General features: G+C 57.0%; 2 protein-coding genes across 5 annotated transcripts in view; one reads left to right on the top strand and one right to left on the bottom strand.

The window, feature by feature from the left end:
• Nucleotides 1-20,030, top strand: part of LOC144734917 (glomulin-like) — a 37,343-nt gene extending 17,313 nt beyond the window's left edge. For 2 of the 3 annotated variants that reach the window (XM_078617367.1, XM_078617368.1), the window contains 15 exons: nt 795-903; nt 1,746-2,007; nt 3,141-3,249; nt 3,941-4,140; nt 4,678-4,731; nt 6,683-6,713; nt 7,015-7,104; nt 8,265-8,306; nt 11,434-11,507; nt 11,933-12,017; nt 13,253-13,368; nt 13,678-13,741; nt 15,104-15,233; nt 16,399-16,481; nt 18,755-20,030. In XM_078617367.1, coding sequence (XP_078473493.1) covers nt 795-903; nt 1,746-2,007; nt 3,141-3,249; nt 3,941-4,140; nt 4,678-4,731; nt 6,683-6,713; nt 7,015-7,104; nt 8,265-8,306; nt 11,434-11,507; nt 11,933-12,017; nt 13,253-13,368; nt 13,678-13,741; nt 15,104-15,233; nt 16,399-16,481; nt 18,755-18,913 — 1,608 coding nt within the window. In that variant the 3' untranslated portion in view covers nt 18,914-20,030. The remainder of the gene's footprint in view (nt 1-794; nt 904-1,745; nt 2,008-3,140; nt 3,250-3,940; nt 4,141-4,677; nt 4,732-6,682; nt 6,714-7,014; nt 7,105-8,264; nt 8,307-11,433; nt 11,508-11,932; nt 12,018-13,252; nt 13,369-13,677; nt 13,742-15,103; nt 15,234-16,398; nt 16,482-18,754) is intronic. The other variant, XM_078617369.1, reaches the window with a different exon arrangement.
• The window catches only part of LOC144734916 (urokinase-type plasminogen activator-like), a 37,554-nt gene continuing 32,148 nt past the window's right edge, over nt 19,420-24,825 (bottom strand). For both annotated transcript variants that reach the window (XM_078617366.1, XM_078617365.1), the window contains 3 exons: nt 24,233-24,382; nt 21,032-21,174; nt 19,420-20,864 (listed from right to left, as the gene is read on the bottom strand). In XM_078617366.1, the coding sequence (XP_078473492.1) occupies nt 20,616-20,864; nt 21,032-21,174; nt 24,233-24,382 (542 nt within the window). In that variant the 3' untranslated portion in view covers nt 19,420-20,615. The remainder of the gene's footprint in view (nt 20,865-21,031; nt 21,175-24,232; nt 24,383-24,825) is intronic.

Below are 24,825 nucleotides of genomic sequence, written 5' to 3' on the forward strand. Positions count from 1 at the left end.
ACCTGCTTTCACTACAGCAGCGCATACCGACTGTGGTGGTACTTGCTATCACTACAGCAGTGCATACTGACTGTGGTGATACCTGCTATGACTACAGTAGTACATGCTGACTCTATAGGAGAATATACCCACTCTATAGCACAAACTACTGACCTGACAGAGTGGCGTGGTGAGTGAGGCCTAGTCCCGTGCAGAGCCCCCGGCCTCGCCTAGATTGCCCAGCCGGCCGAGATGGCACCTTGGCAGGCTGGGGGCTGGGCCGCTACCCCCGCCCCCCCCCCCCACCATCCCCCCGCACTACAATAATACTATGTAAGCACTATAAGTAGAAAGACATTGGGGTGGGGGGAGAAGAGGACATGACACTTTGAAGAATTTACCTCAGCGTTTTTTTAGCATTTTGAACGCGAATGAGGAATCCCCCCCTCCACTGATGACGCGTGTGCATTGCCAGGGGCGGCGTAAGTAAATAAATAAGTAAAAGCTTTTTTGTAAATTTACTACTTTAAAGTTGATGATGGGAAAACGGAATAGCGCTGGCTCACCACGGGGCTTACGGCGTGGTACTTGACTACTTTTTTTAAACGTAAACCCCACGGTTTGCGAGACAAATCCTTCACAAGTGTGCGTCCACAGACAGACATACGGACAGACAAAAAATTACGTTTATAGGTAAGATTTTCACTACAGGGCTACGGACAAACACGGGGTTTACACACACGGCTTTACACACCACTGCAGGTCTACGTACAGATGCATGGGCGCGTGTGTTTGGGGCCTGTGTCGGTGCTCAGGAGTGCAGCCCGAGGGAGTTGATGCTGGGTTTGCTGGAGGCCCTGGAGGCCTCGCCGGTGGAGTCCAGCGCCCGCACCACCCTGCTGCTGCTGCCACATGTGAACACAGGTGCGTGTGTGCGTATTGTCTATATATTTATATGTAACGTGTGGAGCGGTGAGTGTGTGGGGTGAGCGGTAGTGTAGCGGGCAGCCCGCTGTGCTACGAACTCGGCAACCAAGGATTCCTACAGCAGAGATTTCTCCTTGGGAGTTAGCCATTGTTGGGTCTAATAAAGATAACTTGAGCATCATTTGTATAGTTGGGCGTCTGGGGCTCATGGGTGACTTGAAACAAAGGAATATCATAATAATGTAAACCTTTAATCCGGCGTCACCGCAGAGTACTCGGTCACTCTCGTAGAGAGAGCGATGAGGAACCATAGAACAAGCGGCAGGACAGCTGCCACGTGATGAGCCCACACTAATAATTGCCCAAGTTCTGCGGTCCTTTATCTATTCAGGTCATATCGGATAATTCATGAGTGTTTACATGTGGGAGGAAACCGGAGCGCCCGGAGTAAACCCATGCATGTGAGGGGGAAACACTTTATCCCATACGGACAACAGATTGAGACCACATTTGTTTGTCACGCCTTCTCCTGGCTCCTCCTCGACGCACACGGAAAGGGAGTTTCACGACATTTGAGTGACGATCCACCGACCCTCGCCGCCTTCCACACTGCTGGATTACAGGCATAGTCACCACAGCCCGGTTTCTCCTCCACCCGTGAGAAGGGGGAGCCAGATTAGATTCCCTGTGCACGACTGCATCCCGCACAGAGGTGAGATGCGAATGGCCGCTGTCAAGAATAAAACGCAATCAGAGAACCTGCAGGGACAACCTGGTGCCTGCAAACTCACTCTGCCGGCGCCGCTGATAACGCGCGACTCTCTCCTCCGCGCGGGCAGTGTTGTCGCGGCTGCGGACGGGCCGGGCCTACTCGCTGGGCTTGTTTCTCTCCGGGGCCGTGAGCGCCACCAAGGCCCTGCCGCTGCCTCACACGGCCCAGCAGCGGCGGGCCGACGCGCACTCCCTGCTGCGGGCCCACGCGGCCCTCGCCGATGCCGTGCGGCCTTACGTCATGCGGGCCGTCGGCCCCCCCGCGGGCCGCGACGCGCCTCCCGGCGCCAGCGCCGAGCGCGAGGAGCTGAGACAGGAGCTGCTGCGTTAGTGAGTGAGCGGGACGACGTGCGGAGCGGGAGCGACGTTCCACCCGGGCGGTAGCACAGTGGTGAAGCTCGCGCCTCACGGCAGGAAGGCACCTGGGTTCGATACCCGACCCGGGAGCCTTTGTCTGTTTTCTCTCCCTGTTCTGCATGGGTTTCCTCTGGGTTCTTTGGGTTTCTCCCATAGCTAATATGACAATGTAAGTGGAATTGTCCAAAACGTTGCAACGCTAAAAGATTTACTTGCAGATTACTCGATTGGGATTAACAACACAGCAGCAACATTGCCCCTGACTGCAGCAGTCTGTGTGTGAAACACCGCAGCGGCGCCTTCCATTGTGATGATTGCCCTGTGTTATAAAAACAACAGCGCCAATGCCACGTGTACTCATTTCTGAATTATTATTGCAGGGCTAGGTGCTGGCACCACTAAACCCTCGTGACTGTCTTGAGCCTCAGAGTACTTACAAGTGTTACCCCTCTACTGTGCCTGTGAGGGTGTGTGTGTACAATAGAGGAGTGGGGAGCGGTACTGTCATGGTGAGTGTGCTGCGCTACGAACCTGGCAACCCAGGTTCGATTCCCGCTCACGGCCAACACCAGTGACGATTATTTGAACCGGTCCTGGGCCTCCCCTACGTCGACTTAGTCTCAAATGAGTACCTGGCCACTGAGGAGACAAAGGCGGCCAGGCATGGTGTTGGCCACCCACCCCCTCTTGTGCCATACCAGCCTTAATAGGTGGTCGCTAAAAGCACTTGCCCCAACAGTAATTTTGGCTATACTGGGGATCTTTGTCTTTGTGTGAGGAGCGGTGGCACAGTGGTCAGCACACTGCGCTACGAACCCTGCCACTCAAGTTCGATCCTTGCCCACAGCAAACCCCGGTGATGAATATATAACCTGGTCTGTGCCCCCCCAAGGTCGAATCAGCCTTAAATGAGTACCTGGTGCGGTGTGCAAACATCAGCGCTTGGGGAGACAAAGGCGGCCGGCTGAGCGTGGTTCCTGGCCACCCACCCTCTTCGTGTGCCGTGCCGGCCTTCGTAGGCGCTCGCTGACATCCCCAAGCAGCTGTTGAGAGGCTCCCACGGTTGTGGGGGGGGGGGTCTCTGTGTTTGCGCTGCGTGTGTGAAGCTGCGCGTGCGTGCTGGAGTACCCGCTGCTGCCGGCCGTGATGGACGCGCTGCCCGAGGAGGAGGAGGCCGAGGAGTCCCCCCTGTGCGACACGGCACAGGCGCTGCTGGTGCGGATACCAGTTCGGTGCTCGCGGTTCTAATCCGGCGGGCCTCCCCCCCCTGCCGGTCACTGCCACGCCTTGTTACCGCACAACATACGCGAGTCGTCTGCTGCGCGGTGGGCAGCAAAGATCGTCGTTCGGTAGACTATTGTGTGCCCACGTCGCCATAAAAATTTTGCCAAATTTGATAAGTTACCTCGCGCCTAGCGCCTCGCAGCCAGAAGTACCTGGGTTCGATTCCCGACTCGGGCACCGTTTTTTACGTGGAGTTTGTCTGTTATCTCCACATGTTTCCTCCGGGTTTTCTGGGTTTCTTCCCATAGCTAAACACACACACAGTGTAACTGGTATTCGGCCAAAACATCCCAATGCTGAAGTTAAGCTACAAATTAATAAATAGTGATTACACACAGCAACATCACCACCCTACTGGCAGACTATACGCATCTGTGACACGCAGCGGCGCCTTCCTTCGCGGCGATAGCCGTGCACGATGAGAACAACAGCGCCAATACCAAGTGTCCTATGTCACCTTTGATTAGTTTAATATGATGGTGACGATGGTGGTAGTGACGGCGAGGTGATACTACACGTGGACAAATCTCGCTCGGGCATGATCGTCACGTGAGTGCGCCAGGAGCAGTGGGATCCTTCATCGAGCAGCGGAGGTAGCTAATGAGGGCTGTGTCTGTTGCAGGGCCACATGGCGGCGCTGGGAGTGTCTCTCTCGGAGCTGGTGATGGCAGGGGAGGGTACCAGGAGGGGCGGGGGGCACAGCGTGGGCGTGGTGGGGGGCAAGACGGAGGAGGGGGAGCCGCGGTTCAGCAGCGACGTGCTCTGCTGCCTGGCTCACCTGCTACTGGTGCAGCGCCTCCACGTGTTCCCAGCTGTGTACAGGTGTGTGTCTGTGTGTATCTGTGTGTGTGTATGTGTGTGATTGGTGTTGTGGGGGAGCGGTAGTGTAGCGGTTAACACGCTACGCTATGAACCCTGCGACCCGAGTTCGATTTCTGCTCACGGCCAACACCAGTGACGATGATCTGAACCGGTCAAGGGCCTCTCCTAAGTCGACTCAGCCTCAAATGAGTACTTGGTGCGGTGTGTAAACATCACCACTAGGAAGACAAAGGCGACCGGACGTGGTGCTGGCCACCTACCCCCTCATGTGCTGTGCCGGCCTTCATAGGTGCTCGCTAACAGCACTTGCCCCAACAGTCTGTTCAGGCTGTTCGGGCAAGTGATCTTTGTGATTCAGTAACGTAACACTATGCTACGAACCTGGTAACTCGAGTTTGATTCCCGCTCAGAGGTGCTCGCCCCGACATTCTGTTAAAGGCTATACCGGAGGGATCTTTGTCCTTGCTTGCCTGTGTGTGGGTGTGTGTGTGGGTGTGTGTGTGTGGGTGTGTGTGGGTGTGTGTGTGTGCGTCTCAGTCCGGAGTTCCTGTTGCAGAGGACCCTCTGCTACATGTCGGCCATGCTGCAGACGTGAGTGCTCCCCCTCCCTCTGGGCACCTTCCTCCCTTGATGTTGTTCTTCTGGGACGTCACGAGCTGGCAAGGGCGGTCCGCTCACTGAGAATCCACTCCGCATCTTAAAGCCACGCGCACCCACGTGTGATCTCGCTTGACTGTGTAGTGGGGCGGCAGGGTGATGGCGACGGGCAGTGGTCACGCGCGCACCTCGCAGCAAAAAGGGGCCTGGGTTCCATCCCGACTGTATGGAGTTTGTATGTTCTCCCCTTGTTCTGCATTAGTGTGAGTGTGTATATCATCATGTTTGCAATAACCACAAGTGTTGTGGTTATTGCAAACATGATGCCTTGTGTCAGTTTTGTACCAGTTTAAAAGGGTAAAAACCTACTACTATATTTTGCCACTGGTAAAAGAGGTCTCATAGTGTAAATGCTTACCCCGAGTTCTCAATACTCTGATATTGCACTGTGTTTGAGTTGTACGCCTTCTGGTGTCATCTGGTCCAACACCAATGGGGACTAGGCTCTAAAGAAAGCTGTCTCGGGTGTGGACCAATCAACTTCAAGGACAGTGCATATTATTATCATTATCAGAGTTGCTTCTTTTTGTTTGCATTTTTGACTACTTGTGTTGTGGTTATTGCAAACATGATGCCTTGTATAAAGGTGTCAGTTTTGTACCAGTTTAAAAGGGTAAAAACCTACTACTATATTTTGCCACTGGTAAAAGAGGTCTCATAGAGTAGTGTCGTGGTTAGCACGCAGCGCTACAAACCCGGCGATCCGAGTTCGATTCCGGCTCACGGCCAACACCAGTGACGATTATCTGAACTGGTCTTGGGCTGCCCCTAGGTCGACTCAGCCTGTAATGAGGACTTGGTGCGGTGTGTAAACAAGAGCACTCAGGGGTAATAAGTGGCCGGGCACAGAGCTGGCCACCCTCCCCTCGTGTGCCGTGCCAGCCTTCATAGGTGCTCGTTAACAGAACTTGTCCCAAAAATCTGTTAAGGCTATACGGGGGATGTTTGTCTTTTACTTTTGTGGGGGAGCAACAGTTGACAGGGTAGGTGGCACAGGTGGTGCATTGGTCAGTCAGTCAATCTATGGCACCTGGGTCTGCCCCGTGACTTTCTGGCAGCGGGCATTCTACACTTCACGTGACGGACCTTAAAGTGCACATAGCCTGGCACAAGCACCGTGGTGACGTCACCGCCACTTAGTGGCGAAAGGCGGTTGTTGTTATTGGGAGCGGTAGTGTCTTGGTTAGCGCGCAGTGCTACGAACCCGACAACCCGAGTTCAATTCCCGCTCATGGCCAATACCAGTGACGATTATCTGAACCGGTCCTGGGCCTCCCCTAGGTCTTAACATCCTTAAATGAGTACCTGGTGCGGTGTGTACAAAAATTAGCACTCAGGGGACAAAAGCGGCCTTCATTGATGCTCGCTAACAGCACTTGCTCCAAAAGTCTGTTAAGGCTATACGGGGAATCTTTGTTTTTGTCTTCTTGTGAGTGAGAGTAAGTGAGTAAGTGTAGTTTATATGTTCTTACCCAGTTCTGCATGGGTCTCCGCTGGGTCAGTGATGGGCAACCCAGAAGAGTCAGTGGGCCACATTAGCGGCCCTCCTTCACCCCATCGTGCACAAGCACATGTGACCCCACGCAGCACCCGAGACGCATCGAGACCAGGCCACCACGGGGGCCTCCATGGGCCGCAGGTTGCCCACCACAGCTCTGGGTTCTCCAGTTTCCGCCCCTCGCTAAACAGACATAATGCAACTGGCATCGGCCAAAACACCGCCAATGGTGGAAAGATCACATGCAAACGACTCAATTGGGATTACACACAGCAGCAACATCACCCCCCTACTTTGAGTCTGGAGACTCGGTGAGGCCTTCCTCGGTAAGCAAGCACAGGTAACGAGAATTAATGCTCACGCAAATATCGTTGACTCTTTCCGCAGGAACGAAGAGGCCGTCACGCTGAAGGGAATGGTGAGCTGCGTGCGTGAGGCGGTGCCACGTGGGTTGTGACGCGTGGTTGTAACTCGCAGTTCTGACACACATTTGTGACGTGTGATTGTGGCACATGGTTGTGACGCTTGGGTTGTGACGTGTGGGTCGTGACTCACGGTCGCGACTCACGGTTGTGACGCGTGGTTGTCGCGTGCGGTTGTGATGCTTGGGTTGTGCCACGCGGTTGTGATGCTTGGGTTGTGCCACGCGGTTGTGACACGTGTGTCGTGAATCACGGTTGTGACTCACGGTTGTGACGCACGGTGTTCCCTGCATCCAGGCCCTGCTGGAGTGGGCGCTGGGACAAGCGGCGCCGCGGGCGCTGGGACGGCCGCTACTGGAGCTGCCGGTCTTCTTACAGCTGCCACAGGCACGCTGAGCCACGTTGAGCCACGCCACCGCACACCCAACCACACCGTGCACACCAACCCACGGCACGCATACTGAGCCGCAGTGTGCATACCAAGCCACGCCGAGCCACGCCATGCACACCGACCCACGCCACGCACACCGAGCCATGCCAGGCACCGTCAGGCGTTGGGATTGAGGGATGGAGCAATAGCTGCCAGGTTTTCTGGGTCTCTTCTTGTCTCCTATGTTGCTCCGATGTTGCTACTGCAGACCTGCTCACTTACCAACATGCGCGCACGTGTGTGCGTGTCTGTGTTTGTGTGTGTGCTCACGCGTGTGTGTGCTGCGCATGTGTGTGCGTGCGTGCATGTTTGTGTGTACAGGTGCACGTGTGTATATATGCTTTATTGCGTGTGCATGTGTGTGTGCTGTATGTGCTCATAACCGGCTCCGGTTTAACAGCAGAGGTCTCACTCCGAATCAGTTGAGCGGCATTATCTTTTCATCAGTTGTGTGGAAGCTACCTGGTCTCTCGCTCCGCACGAAGCTCCAAGTCTTCTCGGCCATGGTCATCCCCCCCCCTCTCTACGCTTGCGAAACGTGGAACTCCCTAATGGAACATCTTTGCCGGGTAGAAACATTAAGGCTGGCCTGCCTACGATCCAGCTTTTGTTCGGCCGGATCGTGGGGGCTAAACGGGCGCGGCATGGGCTAGAGAAGAGATGGAGTGATGTGGTACAGGAGGCTGTAGAGCTGAGTGGACTTGCCGATAACTGGTACTAGCGGTGTCAAGATCGGCCTCTGTGGAGGAGGCTCGTGAAGGACGCTACTGGGCAGTTGGAGACAGTCGCCCTCCAACAACAACGGAGGGCGGAGGAGCGACGCTCACAACAACGAGCGGAGCGCCGGGTGGCTAAAGCACAGCAAGTTGGCACAGTAGGGGCGCACAGGTGGTGCATCAGCCAGTCATCTCAGTCAGTCGACCAGTGGCACCTGGGTCTGCCCCGTGACCTGCCAGCGGGCGTTCGACACTTCACGTGGCCTCAAGGTGCACATAGCCTGGCACAAGCGTTGTGGTGACGTCACCGCCTCTTAGTGGCAAATGGCGGTTGTTGTTGTGTTGCTACAGTACGTGTGTGCGCTGTACGTGTGTGTGCGTGTGTGTTTACATCAATGCAGGACCTGATCAAGGTGATGACGCTGTGTCCTGCAGAGCAGCTGGTGAGTCGTGTTGGTCACGTCAGTTCACCGATAATGCCTGGAGTCTGTTCTGTAACCTCTCGCCATCGCCCCCTACACAGTAGCAACATCGCCCCATACACAGTAGCAACATCGCCCCCTACACAGTAACAACATCGCCCCCTACACAGTAGCAACATCGCCCCATACACAGTAACAACATCGCCCCTACACAGTAACAACATCACCCCCTACACAGTAACAACATCGCCCCCTACACAGTAACAACATCGCCCCCTACACAGTAACAACATCACCCCCTACACAGTAACAACATCGCCCCCTACACAGTAGCAACATCGCCCCCTACACAGTAGTAACATCGCCCCCTACACAGTAGCAACATCGCCCCCTACACAGTAGCAACATCGCCCCCTACACAGTAACAACATCGCCCCCTACACAGTAGCAACATCGCACCCTACACAGTAGCAACATCGCCCCATACACAGTAGCAACATCGCCCCCTACACAGTAGCAACATCGCCCCATACACAGTAGCAACATCGCCCCCTACACAGTAGCAACATCGCCCCCTACACAGTAGCAACATCGCCCCATACACAGTAGCAACATCGCCCCCTACACAGTAGCAACATCGCCCCATACACAGTAGCAACATCGCCCCATACACAGTAGCAACATCGCCCCATACACAGTAACAACATCGCCCCTACACAGTAGCAACATCGCCCCATACACAGTAGCAACATCGCCCCCTACACAGTAGCAACATCGCCCCATACACAGTAGCAACATCGCCCCCTACACAGTAGCAACATCGCCCCATACACAGTAACAACATCGCCCCTACACAGTAGCAACATCGCCCCATACACAGTAGCAACATCGCCCCATACACAGTAGCAACATCGCCCCCTACACAGTAACAACATCGCCCCCTACACAGTAGCAACATCGCACCCTACACAGTAGCAACATCGCCCCCTACACAGTAACAACATCGCACCCTACACAGTGGCAACATCGCCCCCTACACAGCAACATCACCCCCTACACAGTAACAACATCGCCCCATACACAGTAACAACATCGCACCCTACACAGTAGCAACATCGCCCCATACACAGTAGCAACATCGCCCCCTACACAGTAGCAACATCGCCCCATACACAGTAACAACATCGCCCCTACACAGTAACAACATTGCCCCATACACAGTAACAACATCGCCCCCTACACAGTAGCAACATCGCCCCATACACAGTAGCAACATCGCCCCCTACACAGTAACAACATCGCCCCATACACAGTAGCAACATCGCCCCCTACACAGTAGCAACATCGCCCCCTACACAGTAGCAACATCGCACCCTACACAGTGGCAACATCACCCCCTACACAGTAGCAACATCGCCCCATACACAGTAGCAACATCGCCCCCTACACAGTAGCAACATCGCACCCTACACAGTGGCAACATCACCCCCTACACAGTAGCAACATCGCCCCCTACACAGTAGCAACATCGCCCCCTACACAGTAGCAACATCGCCCCCTACACAGTAACAACATCGCCCCCTACACAGTAGCAACATCGCCCCTACACAGTAGCAACATCGCCCCCTACACAGTAACAACATCGCCCCCTACACAGTAGCAACATCGCCCCCTACACAGTAGCAACATCGCCCCATACACAGTAGCAACATCGCCCCTACACAGTAGCAACATCGCCCCCTACACAGTAGCAACATCGCCCCCTACACAGTAACAACATCGCCCCCTACACAGTAGCAACATCGCCCCATACACAGTAGCAACATCGCCCCCTACACAGTAACAACATCGCCCCCTACACAGTAGCAACATCGCCCCCTACACAGTAACAACATCGCCCCCTACACAGTAACAACATCGCCCCTACACAGTAGCAACATCGCCCCTACACAGTAGCAACATCGCCCCCTACACAGTAGCAACATCGCCCCTACACAGTAGCAACATCGCCCCCTACACAGTAACAACATCGCCCCTACACAGTAACAACATCGCCCCCTACACAGTAACAACATCGCCCCTACACAGTAACAACATCGCCCCTACACAGTAGCAACATCGCTCCATACACAGTAACAACATCGCCCCTACACAGTAACAACATCGCCCCTACACAGTAGCAACATCGCCCCCTACACAGTAGCAACATCGCCCCATACACAGTAGCAACATCGCCCCCTACACAGTAACAACATCGCCCCGACACAGTAGCAACATCGCCCCCTACACAGTAACAACATCGCCCCCTACACAGTAGCAACATTGCCCCATACACAGTAACAACATCGCCCCTACACAGTAGCAACATCGCCCCCTACACAGTAACAACATCGCCCCCTACACAGTAACAACATCGCCCCCTACACAGTAACAACATCGCCCCTACACAGTAACAACATCGCCCCTACACAGTAACAACATCGCCCCCTACACAGTAGCAACATCGCCCCATACACAGTAACAACATCGCCCCCTACACAGTAACAACATCGCCCCCTACACAGTAACAACATCGCCCCTACACAGTAACAACATCGCCCCTACACAGTAACAACATCGCCCCCTACACAGTAGCAACATCGCCCCATACACAGTAGCAACATCGCCCCCTACACAGTAACAACATCGCCCCATACACAGTAACAACATCGCCCCTACACAGTAGCAACATCGCCCCCTACACAGTAACAACATCGCCCCCTACACAGTAACAACATCGCCCCCTACACAGTAGCAACATCGCCCCTTACACAGTAACAACATCGCCCCTACACAGTAACAACATCGCCCCCTACACAGTAGCAACATCGCCCCCTACACAGTAACAACATCGCCCCCTACACAGTAGCAACATCGCCCCTACACAGTAGCAACATCGCCCCCTACACAGTAGCAACATCGCCCCCTACACAGTAGCAACATCGCCCCCTACACAGTAGCAACATCGCCCCCTACTGCAAAATCTTGGCACGACCCGCATGTAAAAGAGCCTTGAGACTCGGCGAGCCCTCCCCGGGTACACAAGTGCCATAACAACAACAACAGTACTCATTATTCTCTTGTGTGCGTGCTGTGTGTGGACCCTCAGCGCAGGCGCAGCCTGAGTCTGTTCCAGTCGTACCTGGAGCGCTTCGAGCCGGCTGCCACGCACACGCTGTACAGGTGAGTGCCCCCCGTGTCGCCCGCGGAGGTGCCGCTCTGCAACGCAGACTCTTTTCTCAGGGGGGTCCTGCCAAGATTTTACAGTAGAGGGGTGATGTTGCTGCTGCTGCTGCTTGAGTAATATGCAGTCTAATCTTTCAGCATTGCGATGATTTGGCCAATACCAGTTACATTGTGTGTGTGTGTGGGAGGGAAGTGGAAAACCCAGAGGAAGCCCATTCAGAACAGAGGGAGAACATACAAACTCGACTCACACTCTCTGTAGTACAGGAGGAGAACATACAAACTACACTCACTCACACCCTGTAGAACAGGGAGAGAACATACAAACTCTCACAATCTGCAGAACACAGCCTCCCCGCATCTCTCTCAATGTCCATCTCCCCGGGACCCCCCCGCCCCGGCGCTCCCTGCCTGTGCCGCAGGGTGCTGTTCAGGACGAGCTCCCATGCGGGGGTCGCCGGCCTCCTCATCCACGCGGTCAAGACGCAGGTCGACCTCGCGCTTCAGGTGCGCACGGCGCGAGCGAGCGCCCTGCGGTAGAAGAGCGCCCTGCGGTAGGAGGGCGCCCTGCGGTAGGAGGGCGCCCTGCGGTAGGAGAGCGCCCTGCGGTAGGAGAGCGCCCTGCGGTAAGAGGGCGCCCTGCGGTAGGAGGGCGCCCTGCGGTAGGAGAGCGCCCTGCGGTAGGAGAGCGCCCTGCGGTAGGAGAGCGCCCTGCGGTAGGAGGGCGCCCTGCGGTAGGAGAGCGCCCTGCGGTAGGAGAGCGCCCTGCGGTAGGAGAGCGCCCTGCGGTAGGAGAGCGCCCTGCGGTAAGAGGGCGCCCTGCGGTAGGAGAGCGCCCTGCGGTAGGAGAGCGCCCTGCGGTAGGAGAGCGCCCTGCGGTAGGAGGGCGCCCTGCGGTAGGAGGGCGCCCTGCGGTAGGAGAGCGCCCTGCGGTAGGAGGGCGCCCTGCGGGAGGAGCGGCCGCTCGGCGCTCCGCCACCCTTTGCGATGAATGCGGTGGCCCAGCAGCGTTCAAGTGGCCAGCGGCAAACGGCACTGCTGTTGACAGATGAAGGGTGCATTGACACGTGTCTAGAGTTGAGCGAGGTTACGATCGTAAGAGCTTGGGAAAGCACCTCCCATTAGCACGGTTGGCTACATACTGTGCGAAATAAGTTCAACATCCAAAGCCAATGATGATGATGATCCATAATAACAGTTTTTTTGGGGTTATATCGCGTAAATATAAATGTGTCATTAAACCCGCCACCACCCGACACAGCCAATTAGTAAGGTTTGTCACGTAAGCAAAACATGCCAATTAGTTTTTAGTTCAGCACACCGGTGTGTTGTAGAGTAAGCCCACAACCTTTACAGTTCGAGGTGAGTGGATGAGTGAGTGTTGTTGTGACCTGCAGTGTGGGTGGAGGAATCAAATTCACGGTAAAGGTAACCATGGTGGTAGCGATAGAAGAGGGACAAGTAAGGAACTGGCGACCGGTGAACGAGTGACAAGAGCGAAATGAGTGGGTGCTGGATCGACGGTCACTGTGACTGCTCTAGGATTTAATATTCTCTGCTGCTAGCCAGAGTCACTGACACAAAAGATGGCGATGAGGGGCCGTGTGGTTCATGGGCCCTGGGCGTCAGGATTGAGGTAGCCAGGGCCTGCGGTGATACAGGGAGAGAGGTGGGGCGGCCTCGCGGTCCGTGGGCGGACGTGCGGTGACGCTGAACCCCGTCGCCAACTCTGCTGGCCGCAGGGCTCCGCCGACGGGGACAGGGCCTGCTTCCTGGGCCCTTCGCTCGTGCCGCTGCTGCACTCGGCGCTCTCCCTGGAGCGCGGGGCTGAGACTGACCTCCTGCAGGGATCCGACCGGTGAGATAACGCGGGGGGGGGGGGGGGCGGGTCTCGGGGGACCGCATGGGCGCCGGCGGTACGGGTTAAGGGCTCGCACACCTCCGACTGGCACGGTTGGCTACGTACGGTGTCAAAGAAGTTAAACATTCCTACGTTGGCCACGGACTAAGCATTGGCACGGAAGGTTCATGAACTTTGTTCACAACGGGCACGAGTGAGCTAGGAGCAGGGTCAGTAACACAGCCCCCCCCCCCCCCCCCAATGTATACACTTGTGGTAAAGGCCACCCTCACCCCCTTGGTTTGTGTGTCGTCTGTGTCCCTGCAGTGTGATGGCCGGGCTCAATCTGCTGAGGTACCTGGTGATACGCGACCCCCCGTGGGAGAATCGGGTGAGTGAGCGGCTCCCGGTTTACCGATCGCCACTGCCACGGCTACCGGCCCCATGCACCGCGCTCGTTGGTTCCTGCACCCGTGTTGAGCCCTCGGGTCAGCCAGACACTGCGTCGAACCCACCACACAGCAGGTCACTCGACACAATCACTCGCCCACTCAGCCTCGCCTCGTTCATACCCGCAAAGTGTTGTGATGCCACGTATGGTGACGGTGGTGGTGTTGTGACGTGCTGTGACGCTGGTGGTGGTGTTGTGTCCTGACGTATAGTGGCGGTGGTGGTGTGTTGTGAGGGTGGTAGAGTGCTGTGATGTGCTGTGACGCTGGTGGTGGTGTGTTGTGAGGGTGGTAGAGTGTTGTGATGTGCTGTGACGCTGGTGGTGGTGTGTTGTGAGGGTGGTAGAGTGTTGTGATGTGCTGTGACGCTGGTGGTGGTGTGTTGTGAGGGTGGTAGAGTGTTGTGATGTGCTGTGACGCTGGTGGTGGTGTGTTCTGAGGGTGGTAGAGTGTTGTGATGTGCTGTGACGCTGGTGGTGGTGTTGTGAGGGTGGTAGAGTGATGTGATGTGCTGTGACGCTGGTGGTGGTGTGTTGTGAGGGTGGTAGAGTGTTGTGATGTGCTGTGACGCTGGTGGTGGTGTTGTGAGGGTGGTAGAGTGTTGTGATGTGCTGTGACGCTGGTGGTGGTGTGTTGTGAGGGTGGTAGAGTGTTGTGATGTGCTGTGACGCTGGTGGTGGTGTGTTGTGAGTGTGGTAGAGTGATGTGATGTGCTGTGACGCTGGTGGTGGTGTGTTGTGGGGGTGGTAGAGTGTTGTGATGTGCTGTGACGCTGGTGGTGGTGTGTTGTGACAATGGTGTGGTGTGGCGGCTACGCGCTTTTTTGATGCCGTTGGCAGTGTGTTATGATGCTAGTGGTGGTGGTGGTCTGTTATGACGCATGGTCCTTGACAGTGGTGGTGGTGGTTTGTGACGTGTTGTGACACAGGTACTTCTGATGATAGTGTATTGTGACACGTGATGTTGGTGATTTGTTGTGGCACGTGATATGTGATGCTGCGGATGGCGTGTTGTGACACTGCTGGTGGCGTGTTGTAACACTGCTGGTGGTGGTGTAGTGATGCTGCTGGTGGTGGTGTAGTGATGTTGCTAATGGTGTTACGCTGCTGCTGCTGGTGTTGTTACACTGCTGGTGGTGTAGTGACGCTGCTGGTGGTGGTGTAGTGATGCTGCTGATGGTGTTACGCTGCTGCTGCTGGTGTTGTGACACTGCTGCTGTTGTGTTGTGATGCTGCTGGTGGTATGTTGCGATGCTGCTGCCGGTGGTGTTGTGACGCTGCTGCTGGTGGTGGTGTGCCGCGTAGACGTGTGTGTGGACCGAGTTGAGCCGCCTAGAGGAGCGCTTCCTGCGGCCCCTGCGCACGGGGCTGTCGCTGTCGCGGGCGCACTACGACAACGAGTTGACGCGCGCGCGCAGTGGGGACGCGCGGAGAGGTGCGCATACTCACTTACACACTCACATACTCACACTTACACACTCACTTACTCACACACTCATGTGCTCACACTCACTCATTCACACGCTCACTCACTCACGCTCACTCATTCACACTCACTCACACGCTCACTCAGGCTCACTCACTCACACGCTCACACGCTCACTCACACACTCGCTCACTCACTCACGCTCACTCACACACACACTCACTCACACGTTCACTCACACGCTCACTCACACGCTCACTCACTCACACACTCACTCACACGCTCACTCACACACTCACTCACATGTTCACTCACATGCTCACACACTCACTCACACACACTCACTCACATACATACTCACACTTACATGCTCGCTCACACACTCACTGACACACTCACTCATGCTCACTCACACTCACTCACACACTCACTCACACGCTCACTCACACACTCACTCACACGCTCACACTCACACACTCACACGCTCACTCATGCTCACACGATCGCTCACATGCTCACTCGTACACATACTCACTCACTCACACACTCACTCATGTACTGACACTCACACACTCACTCATACTCACTTACACAGTCACTCACATACTCACACTCACACACGCACATTCACACACTCACTCACACTCACTCACTCACACGCTTACTCACTCAATCACACGCTCACTCAAATACTCACACTCACACATTCACTCACTCATACTCACTCACACACTCAGTCACTCACATACTCACACTCACTCACTCACACGCGCACTCAAATACTCACACTCACTCACACATTCATTCACACATTCACTCACTCATTCTCACTCACACACTCACACACTCACACATACTCACTCACATACTTATTCACACACTGACACATAAACTCACTCACACACTCACACACACCCCCACTCACAAACAGGTCCTCCGGTTTTTCCCTACACATTTAGAATCAACATCACACGTTTAGAGTATGTGGCCGCTATACATTTCCACATGATAAGCCATTTCGTTGAGCTATGATTTGAGGCCAGATTGCATCTGAAAAACAGCTACGTGTTTCAGTGGGCCTTTTACCTCGTAAAGTAAAACACAGTTCAGTAGTTAGCGGTGAACGCTGCACGTGTGGAGCTGTGCATGTGAGCGCTTCTCGTGCGCCTCGCAGACTCGGTCGCGGACGGCGCGGGGCTCTCCGTCAGCGTGGGCGGCGACCCCCTTCCCAGCATGCCCCCGAAGCAACGCGCACAGGTACCAACGTTCCCCCGCACCCACGCGCGATTGCACCCCCAGTGGGCCGCGACACTCAACTGGGATCACGCAGAAGCAATGGCGATCTTCGCCTCCCCACCCCCCCCCCCCACTACTGGCAGACTAACGCCCGCTCGCAGGGACGGGTCCCCCCGGGTCACCTTGTGCTGCACGGGGACAGCTGCCGCTGGGGCAGGGGTGGCGCAGCGGGTAGCGGTCAACACCGGGGACGGTTATCTGAATTGGTCCTAGGCCATCGCTGGGTCGACTCGGCCTCAAATGAGTACCTGGTGCGGTGTGCGAACATCGCCACGGGGGAGACAAAGGCAACCAGGCGTGGTGCTGGGCCATGCACCCCCTCGTGTGCTGCGACAGCCTTCATAGGTGCTCGCTAGCAGCACTTGCCTCAACAATCTGTTAAGGCAATACAGGGGACCTTTGTCTTTGCTCTAGGCTACAACACACAGCAGCAATCATCACCCCCTACTGGCAGACGAATGCCGGGTCATGTGCATGGGATAGAGTGTTTCCCCCTTGCACGCGTGGGTTTCTCTAGGCGCTCATGAACTGGCTGATAGCACCTTCACATATCGAGGACTGCAGAGCTTGGGGAGAGCGGATCTTGGCGCCGGCTGGCCGCCTTCCCACTCATCTGTTGTTCCTCCTCGCTCCTCCGAGTCCTTTTCTCTCTCTTCGCAAGTCTGTACCGTTCAGCGCCGCGTTGCCAGTTGACGTCATTGTTGTTCCAAGTTGACACTGGCCGTGTAGCGAGCACGCCGCTCTCCATGAACATCAACTCCCAAATCCACGTTCCTCAGAGTGTTTTTAACGAGGAAGGAACCGATGCTCGGGCTGGCGAATCGAGATTTATTTTATAATTCGTGCAACAACAAAAAATCCCCCTTTGCCCAAAGGTTAGAACGATCGAGACGGAACGAAACTGCGAGCGAGAGAGAAGGCAGTAGCATCAGTGGGGAACCCAAGTGGAGGGCAGGTGACGGAGACTTCATATTTTATTGATACGCACCACAGAATCTAACCCCCTCCTTGAGAAGTTTCTAGATCTGCTTCTGGGACCCAGTACAAGGACAGGGCGGAGTAGTGGGGATGGGGCGCGGTGCAGAAGGTGCGAGAGAGAGAGAGTACAGACGGGACAGCCAGAGCAGACGAAATAGCAGACAAGGCTGTGTGGGTGGAGGCTGTGTGGGTGGAGGCTGTGTGGGTGGAGGCTGTGTGGGTGGAGGCTGTGTGGAGGAGGCTGTGGTGGAGGCTGTGGAGGAGGCTGTGTGGAGGAGGCTGTGTGGAGGAGGCTGTGTGGGTGGAGGCTGTGTGGAGGAGGCTGTGTGGTGGAGGCTGTGTGGAGGAGGCTGTGTGGTGGAGGCTGTGTGGGTGGAGGCTGCGTGGTGGAGGCTGCGTGGAGGAGGCTGCGTGGAGGAGGCTGCGTGGAGGAGGCTGCGTGGGTGGAGGCTGTGTGGAGGAGGCTGTGTGGAGGAGGCTGTGTGGAGGAGGCTGTGTGGGTGGAGGCTGTGTGGAGGAGGCTGTGTGGAGGAGGCTGTGTGGTGGAGGCTGTGTGGAGGAGGCTGTGTGGTGGAGGCTGTGTGGAGGAGGCTGTGTGGTGGAGGCTGTGTGGAGGAGGCTGTGTGGTGGAGGCTGTGTGGGTGGAGGCTGCGTGGTGGAGGCTGTGTGGGTGGAGGCTGTGTGGAGGAGGCTGTGTGGAGGAGGCTGTGTGGAGGAGGCTGTGTGGAGGAGGCTGTGTGAGGAGGCTGTGTGGAGGAGGCTGTGTGGGTGGAGGCTGTGTGGTGGAGGCTGTGTGGGTGGAGGCTGCGTGGTGGAGGCTGTGTGGGTGGAGGCTGTGTGGAGGAGGCTGTGTGGAGGAGGCTGTGTGGAGGAGGCTGTGTGGAGGAGGCTGTGTGAGGAGGCTGTGTGGAGGAGGCTGTGTGGAGGAGGCTGTGTGGAGGAGGCTGTGTGGAGGAGGCTGTGTTCAGGAGGCTGTATGTGGAGGCTGTATGTGGAGGAGGCTGTGTGGGGAGGCTGTGTGGAGGAGGCTGTGTGGGTGGAGGCTGTGTGGAGGAGGCTGTGTGGAGGAGGCTGTGTGGGTGGAGGCTGTGTGGAGGAGGCTGTGTGGAGGAGGCTGTGTGGAGGAGGCTGTGTGGGTGGAGGCTGTGTGGGTGGAGGCTCTGTCGAGGAGGCTGTGGACAAGGCTGGGTCAGAGTATGGGTAGGGTTTGGGTCAGGCTGTGGGTCAAAGTGTTGCTCCCGTGCATGTGTGTGCAGGTTCTGCAGTCGGCCCTCTTCACCTTTGACCTCATGGAGAGTGTGATGGTGCGCCTGGAGGAGCTCATAGAGGCGGAGCAGAAACCTCCATTCTGCGCCACTGGCCACCCCCTCAAGACGCGAGCAGGACTCCCCCTAGACGTACCGGCCGCCCCCTAGATGTACCGGCCGCCCCCTAGACGTACCGGCCGCCCCCTAGACGTACCGGCAGGACCCCCACTAGAGGCAGTGGAGCACCACGGCGATCAGCGAGAGACAACCTGACGCGACAGCATCACACGCGACGGACGCCTCGAGAAGAACGGCGTCGCCGCCTCCTTCCCCCCCTCCTCCATCCTCCTGCACGATCCTCGCCGCCTGGCGCACCGCGTGGGCACAGCGGCCTCCTCGCCCACCCGCCAGGAACGGTTTTGTTCCGCTCACTCTGTCCCAGAGGCGACCGTGAGCCCCCCCCCCCACCCCGAGCCGGGCGCACGGCACAGCGGGCGCCGGAGCATCTCCCCCCACCTCCTCCCTGCCACGGCGAGCCCCCCCACCCCGACCCCCCCGAGGCACCGGCGCTCGTTGGCGCTCGCCATGTGAACCAACTCTGCACTTTGGTCCACGGGAGTGCGGAGAGGAAGAGTGGACGCGAGCAGCTGCCTAGGCCAGTAGGTGGTCGTGGTGATGGTGGCTACGCTGCTGCTGTAACCCAGCTGTGTTGAGGCAGTAGCGAGGGTTGGTCGATCAAACACAGATGGTGTGAAACGTCTCGTGGGCGTCGAGGAGGAGCCCTTGCCCCGTCGCTGCCAGAAGAAAGCTGTAGAGCAAAACATGTGGACTCCACCCGTCCAGTCTGTAGGGGATTGAGCGTTGCCCCTTCCCACAGGTGTGGTTTTCTCCAGGTGCGGCGGTTTCCTACCACACGTGTAAACACTCACTAAATGGGCGACAACTCACTACTATGCAGAAGAGCGCAGGTTCACGGCGCGGGTTGCAGCTGCCCTCTCACAGCTGCAAACCACGCGCCTCTTGTGTCGTTCTCCCTCGATGAGAGTGCACAAAACCGACATTGCGATGTGGTGGCTTGCCACTGAACTGGTCATTTGGGCTCCCGTTCCGTCAGTCACACTCACGCTCGTGTATGCAGTGTAGGGGGGTGAGAAACGGATATATCTCTCTGCGCGTCTTGAGAGTATTCCGAGGGCTTTTAAACGAAGACGAGACTCGACAGGAACCCCACGCGTGTCTTGTGTCCGGCTGAAGGTTTGCAATAAAAGCAAAGCGCTGGTGTAAATCATCGCGCGTGGTTTCTTGATGTGAAAGTCTCCCCGTAGCAAATCCTCAACGTCCGTAGTGATGGGGAGCACCAGAGGCACCCTGGTAAAAATATTCTCCGCAGACCCAGCGTCTCTCCCGCCTGGGGACGCTGTGATTTAGTGAGAGTTAAAGTCGCTGAGAATTATTTAGTACGTTTTGTATTGGCGCTATTGGACCATATGGACGTATTAGCGGTGTGTCTGAATTATAACTGTTGGTGCCGTTTCACTGTGGTGACACGCACGCACCACACACCCCACACACATAAACCCTCCATCCAGGTCAACACAGCAATTGAAGGTGCATCCGAAGATCATCCTGGGCGGAGATATTTTAGGCGAGCTGTGGCGCGTGACTCAGCGTGTCGTGAAGCGCTCGCGTCACCACGTGAGCATTATCATTAGTTTGGCCGTGTTGGGTGGTGGAGGGTCTTACGACACAGATTTGGCCGGACCGTTTTACGAAGTGGCCCGACTCAAAACTCAATTATGAATCTCGTGACACTGGCCCCGGGAACCCGGCCGCTCGCTCGGAAGTCGCCTTTCGTCCCCGTGCTCGGTCGTCACGGAGATGAACGCGGCGCGAGTTGCGCCGAGCCGGCGGCACCGCCGGCGGCGCTCCCCGTGGCAGCCGTGCCGTTGTCGGCCATGCTGCTGTGGATCCACGTGACGAAGGCGGATACGCGCGTGTACACGCCGGGCCGGTACTTCTCCCCGCAGCCCCGGCCGTGCGACACGATGCCGTGCAGCACGCTCGACTCCTCGCCTCCCGCGGCCTGCACGGCGCACGTCAGCGGGCCCCCCGAGTCTCCCTGGGTGGGGAGGAAGGGGGCGGTGGACACGTCGAGTGCACGTGGGGGCGGTGGGGGCGATGGGAGCGGGTGGAGCGGTGGGGGCGGTGGGGGAGCAACGAGGGCGGAGGGGGCAGACGGAGCGGTGGGAGCGGTGGGGGCAGCACGTGAGTGGGATGTGTGTGTACCTTGCAGGCATCAGGTCCCCCTTGCTCCCAGTTGCCGGCACACAGCATGCCGGCCGTGAGCTGCCCATTGTAGCCCAGGCTGCTGTTGCAAGCGTCCATGGCGACGACTGGCACCTCGGCCTCCTGCAGCACCGGCGTCGTGGCTGTGGCACCGACGCACACGGCGCGATACAAAGCGACGCGAGCGACGCGGCGCGCACACGGTGCACGCCATGCACCACTGTGACTCCACGGGTCGAGCGCCGTGATCCACGCGCCATGCACCAGGCCCACGACGCACCCGTGTGTGTGTGCGTGCGTGTCTGACTCACGAGTGTAGGTGCCGTTTCACTGGCGACACACACCCCACACACTCGCTCCCCACACACGCGCCGCACACATACCTCGCAAACACGTACCCCACACACATGAATCGCACACACGCTATGCACACACACCCCACGCACCCACCCCCACGCACACACACCCCACGCACGCACACCCCACGCACGCACACCCCACGCACGCACCCGCACCCCACTCACCCACACACACACAACAACAACAACCGCCATTCGCCACTAAGTGGCGGTGACGTCACCACGACGCTTGTGCCAGGCCAAGTGCACCTTGAGGCCACGTGAAGTGTCGAACGCCCGCTGGCAGGAGGTCACGGGGCAGACCCAGATGCCACGGGTCGACTGACCGAGATGACCGAGATGACTGGCTGATGCACCACCTGTGCCCCCTACTGTACCAACTTGCTGTGCTTTAGCCACCCGGCGCTCCGCTCGTTGTTGTGAGCGTCGCTCCTCCGCCCTCCGTTGTTGTTGGAGGGCGACTGCCTCCAACTGCCCAGTAGCGTCCTTCACGAGCCTCCTCCACTGAGGCCGATCTTGACACCGCTGGTACCAGTCATCGGCAATTCCACTCAGCTCCACGTCCTCCTGTACCACATCACTCCATCTTTTCTCTAGCCCGTGCCGCGCCCGTTTAGCCCCCTCGATCCGGCCGAACAAAAGCTGTTTAGGCATGCGGTGGCGGGGCATGCGGGCTACATGACCCAGCCAACGCAGCCTTGCCTGCCGGAGTAGCTCACCGATGGGACTTTGCCCAGATCTTTCAAGGATTTGTGAGCTCCTCACACAATCCAACCTGGTTAAACCCAGGATGGATCGTAGGCAGGCCAGCCTAAATGTTTCCAACCGGCGAAGATGCTCCATTAGGGGGGTCCACGTTTCGCAAGCGTAGAGAAGGGAGGGAATGACCGTGGCCGAGAAGACCTGAAGCTTCGTGCGGAGCGACAGACCAGGTAGCTTCCACACAGCGTTACGCAACCGATGAAAAGATATTGCCGCTCGACTGATTCGGAGTGAGACCTCTGCTGATAAACTGGAGCCGGTCATCAGCACACTGCCCATGTATGGGAAACTCCACTCTCTCCACAACTGCCCCATCACCGATTGGGAGTTGTGGGGGTGGAGTGTCCGATGGTACAAAATACCCAGGCAGGTGCTTAGTTTTGGTGGGGCTGATGGTAAGGCCCCACCTCTTAGTGGCACGCTCCAGTCTCAGCAGCAGCGTCTCCAACTCTTCTGAATGAGCAGCTATTATCAAATCATCGGCATACATAACGTGGTTGACCAATAAGGAGCCATCCCTTGATCGCACCCGGGCGTCGATCAGCCTCCCATTATATCTGTACCAAATGGAAATTCCCCCGGTACAGCTATTGAAGGCTTCACGAACTACGCAGTCGAAATAGATGTTAAATAATGTGGGAGCCAGAGGACATCCCTGTCGCACCCCAAGGAGTACAGGGAAAAGCTCCGACTCCCGGCCACGTAGTTTTACCCGGGCCCGTTCACCATCATGAAGGTCCTTAATGATCGTGAGCAGAGGGTCAGGGACTCCGAAAGCACGAAGAACAACCCAGAGCCCAGGCCTACTGATGGTATCATAGGCCTTGACCAGGTCAATAAAGCAGAGATGTAGGTCTTTTTGGAATTCCCTACACCTCTGCTGTAGCAGACGGACAGAAAATATGGCATCTGTGCAGGACCGCCCTTTCCTGAAACCGCATTGGGGCTCCGCAAGCCTCTCCTCAGCGTGCCTAGCAAGGCGATGTTGAATAATCCTTGCCAGGACCTTTCCCGGCACACTGAGGAGTGAGATACCCCTGTAGTTGTTACAGTCTGTGCGGTCCCCCTTCTTAAAGAGGGGGACCACCAGGGCATCCTTCCAATCCTGCGGTACCCGTCCAGCGGTCCAGACTGTTGTTATGATGTCATATAGGGCAGTCTGTGCACAAACGCCACCCTCCCTCAGCATTTCGCTTGGGAGATCATCTCTGCCCGGTGCCTTCCCTGGTCTCAGACTCCGGATCGCCTTCAGTACTTCCTCAACAGCTGGCACCTCAGCCAGCCACTCACAAGGGGTGACTTCTTCCAATATTTGAGGCACCGCAGCCTCAGCAGGGTTATCCCCACTTTGTGCCATGATGTTTTCCTGGCTGAGGGATTTCCCCTCCCCTAGGACCTCACACAAATGCTCAGCAAATCTGCAAACCTGTTCCTGGGGGTCGGAGATTGGATCACCGTTTTTTCCCCTAATGATGGTAATAGGTGTGGCGCTGCAGGTTACTTTTTTGATGGAGTTAAATAGTGATTTGTGATCGCGGGCCACTGAGGCAGACTCCATCTCCTCAGCAACTCGCGACCACCACCCATCCTTGCAGCGCCTTATGGCTCTCCGAACCTCTGAGCGAAGGCTGCGGTAAACCTCCTCATTCCCTGACGTGGGATGCTGTAGGCGATGAGAGTGGGCCTGTCGCTTTTTCTCAATTAACCTGAACACCTCCTCTGTCAGCCAGGGTTTCTGGGGAGGTCTGGACCGCGTACCCAAAGCAGCCATTGCAGCTGAATGAGTCACAGTCTTAAACCTCGCCCATTTACCCTCGACATCAGGTGGAGTGGGGGACGATGCCAACCCCAGCTGCAAGCGATGATGAAATTCTCGCTTGCAACTTTCATCAGCTAACTGAGACCAGGCCACTTTTGGTTGGAATGCGGTCCTGGGTGTACACCCACCACCGGAGTGGAAGAATGGCAGGCGCATCTTACAGATGACCCCACGCACGCACACACACACACCCCACGCACGCACACACGCCGCAATCCTGTCCCGGCTGCTCTGTGTGGATGGCCGTGGTGGTGCACTGACCCCCGTGGTATCCCACGGTGCCCCAGCCGGAGATGTGGCACAGCGTCCCGGGCCGCGCTGGCTCGGTGGCCTCGGGCAGGCAGACCGGCACCACCTCCACGGTCGTGCGATGGGCACACTCGCCCGCGTCCCCCCACAGACGCAGTAGCGCTGCGCACGCACGCACGCACACGCGCGCACACATACACACGCGCACACACACACAAAGATCCCCCGTGTAGCTTTAACAGACTGTAGGGGCAAGCACTGTTAGCGAGCACCTATTAAGGCCGGCACGGCGCATGAGGCGGTGGGTGGCCAGCACCACACCCGACCGCCTTTGTCTGCAAAATGTTCATGTTTACACCCCGCACCGGGGAATCATAAGAGGACGAGTAGACCTCGGGGGAGGCCCAGGACCGGTTGAGATATTCATCACCGATGTTTGTGGCGTGAGCTGGAATCGAACTCAGGTCGCCGACCCACGTAGCACGGCCTACGCTGACCGCTGCGCCACCGCTCCCCCACCACCACGCACAGCGCAGAAGTTCGCAGCGCAGAAGTGCGCAGCCCAGAAGCGCGCAGCGCAGAAGTGCGCAGCGCAGAAGGCGCGC

The sequence above is a fragment of the Lampetra planeri genome, chromosome 53 (genome assembly GCF_965212315.1).
Source record: "Lampetra planeri chromosome 53, kcLamPlan1.2.h2, whole genome shotgun sequence".
NCBI classification, from domain to species: Eukaryota; Metazoa; Chordata; class Hyperoartia; order Petromyzontiformes; family Petromyzontidae; genus Lampetra; species Lampetra planeri.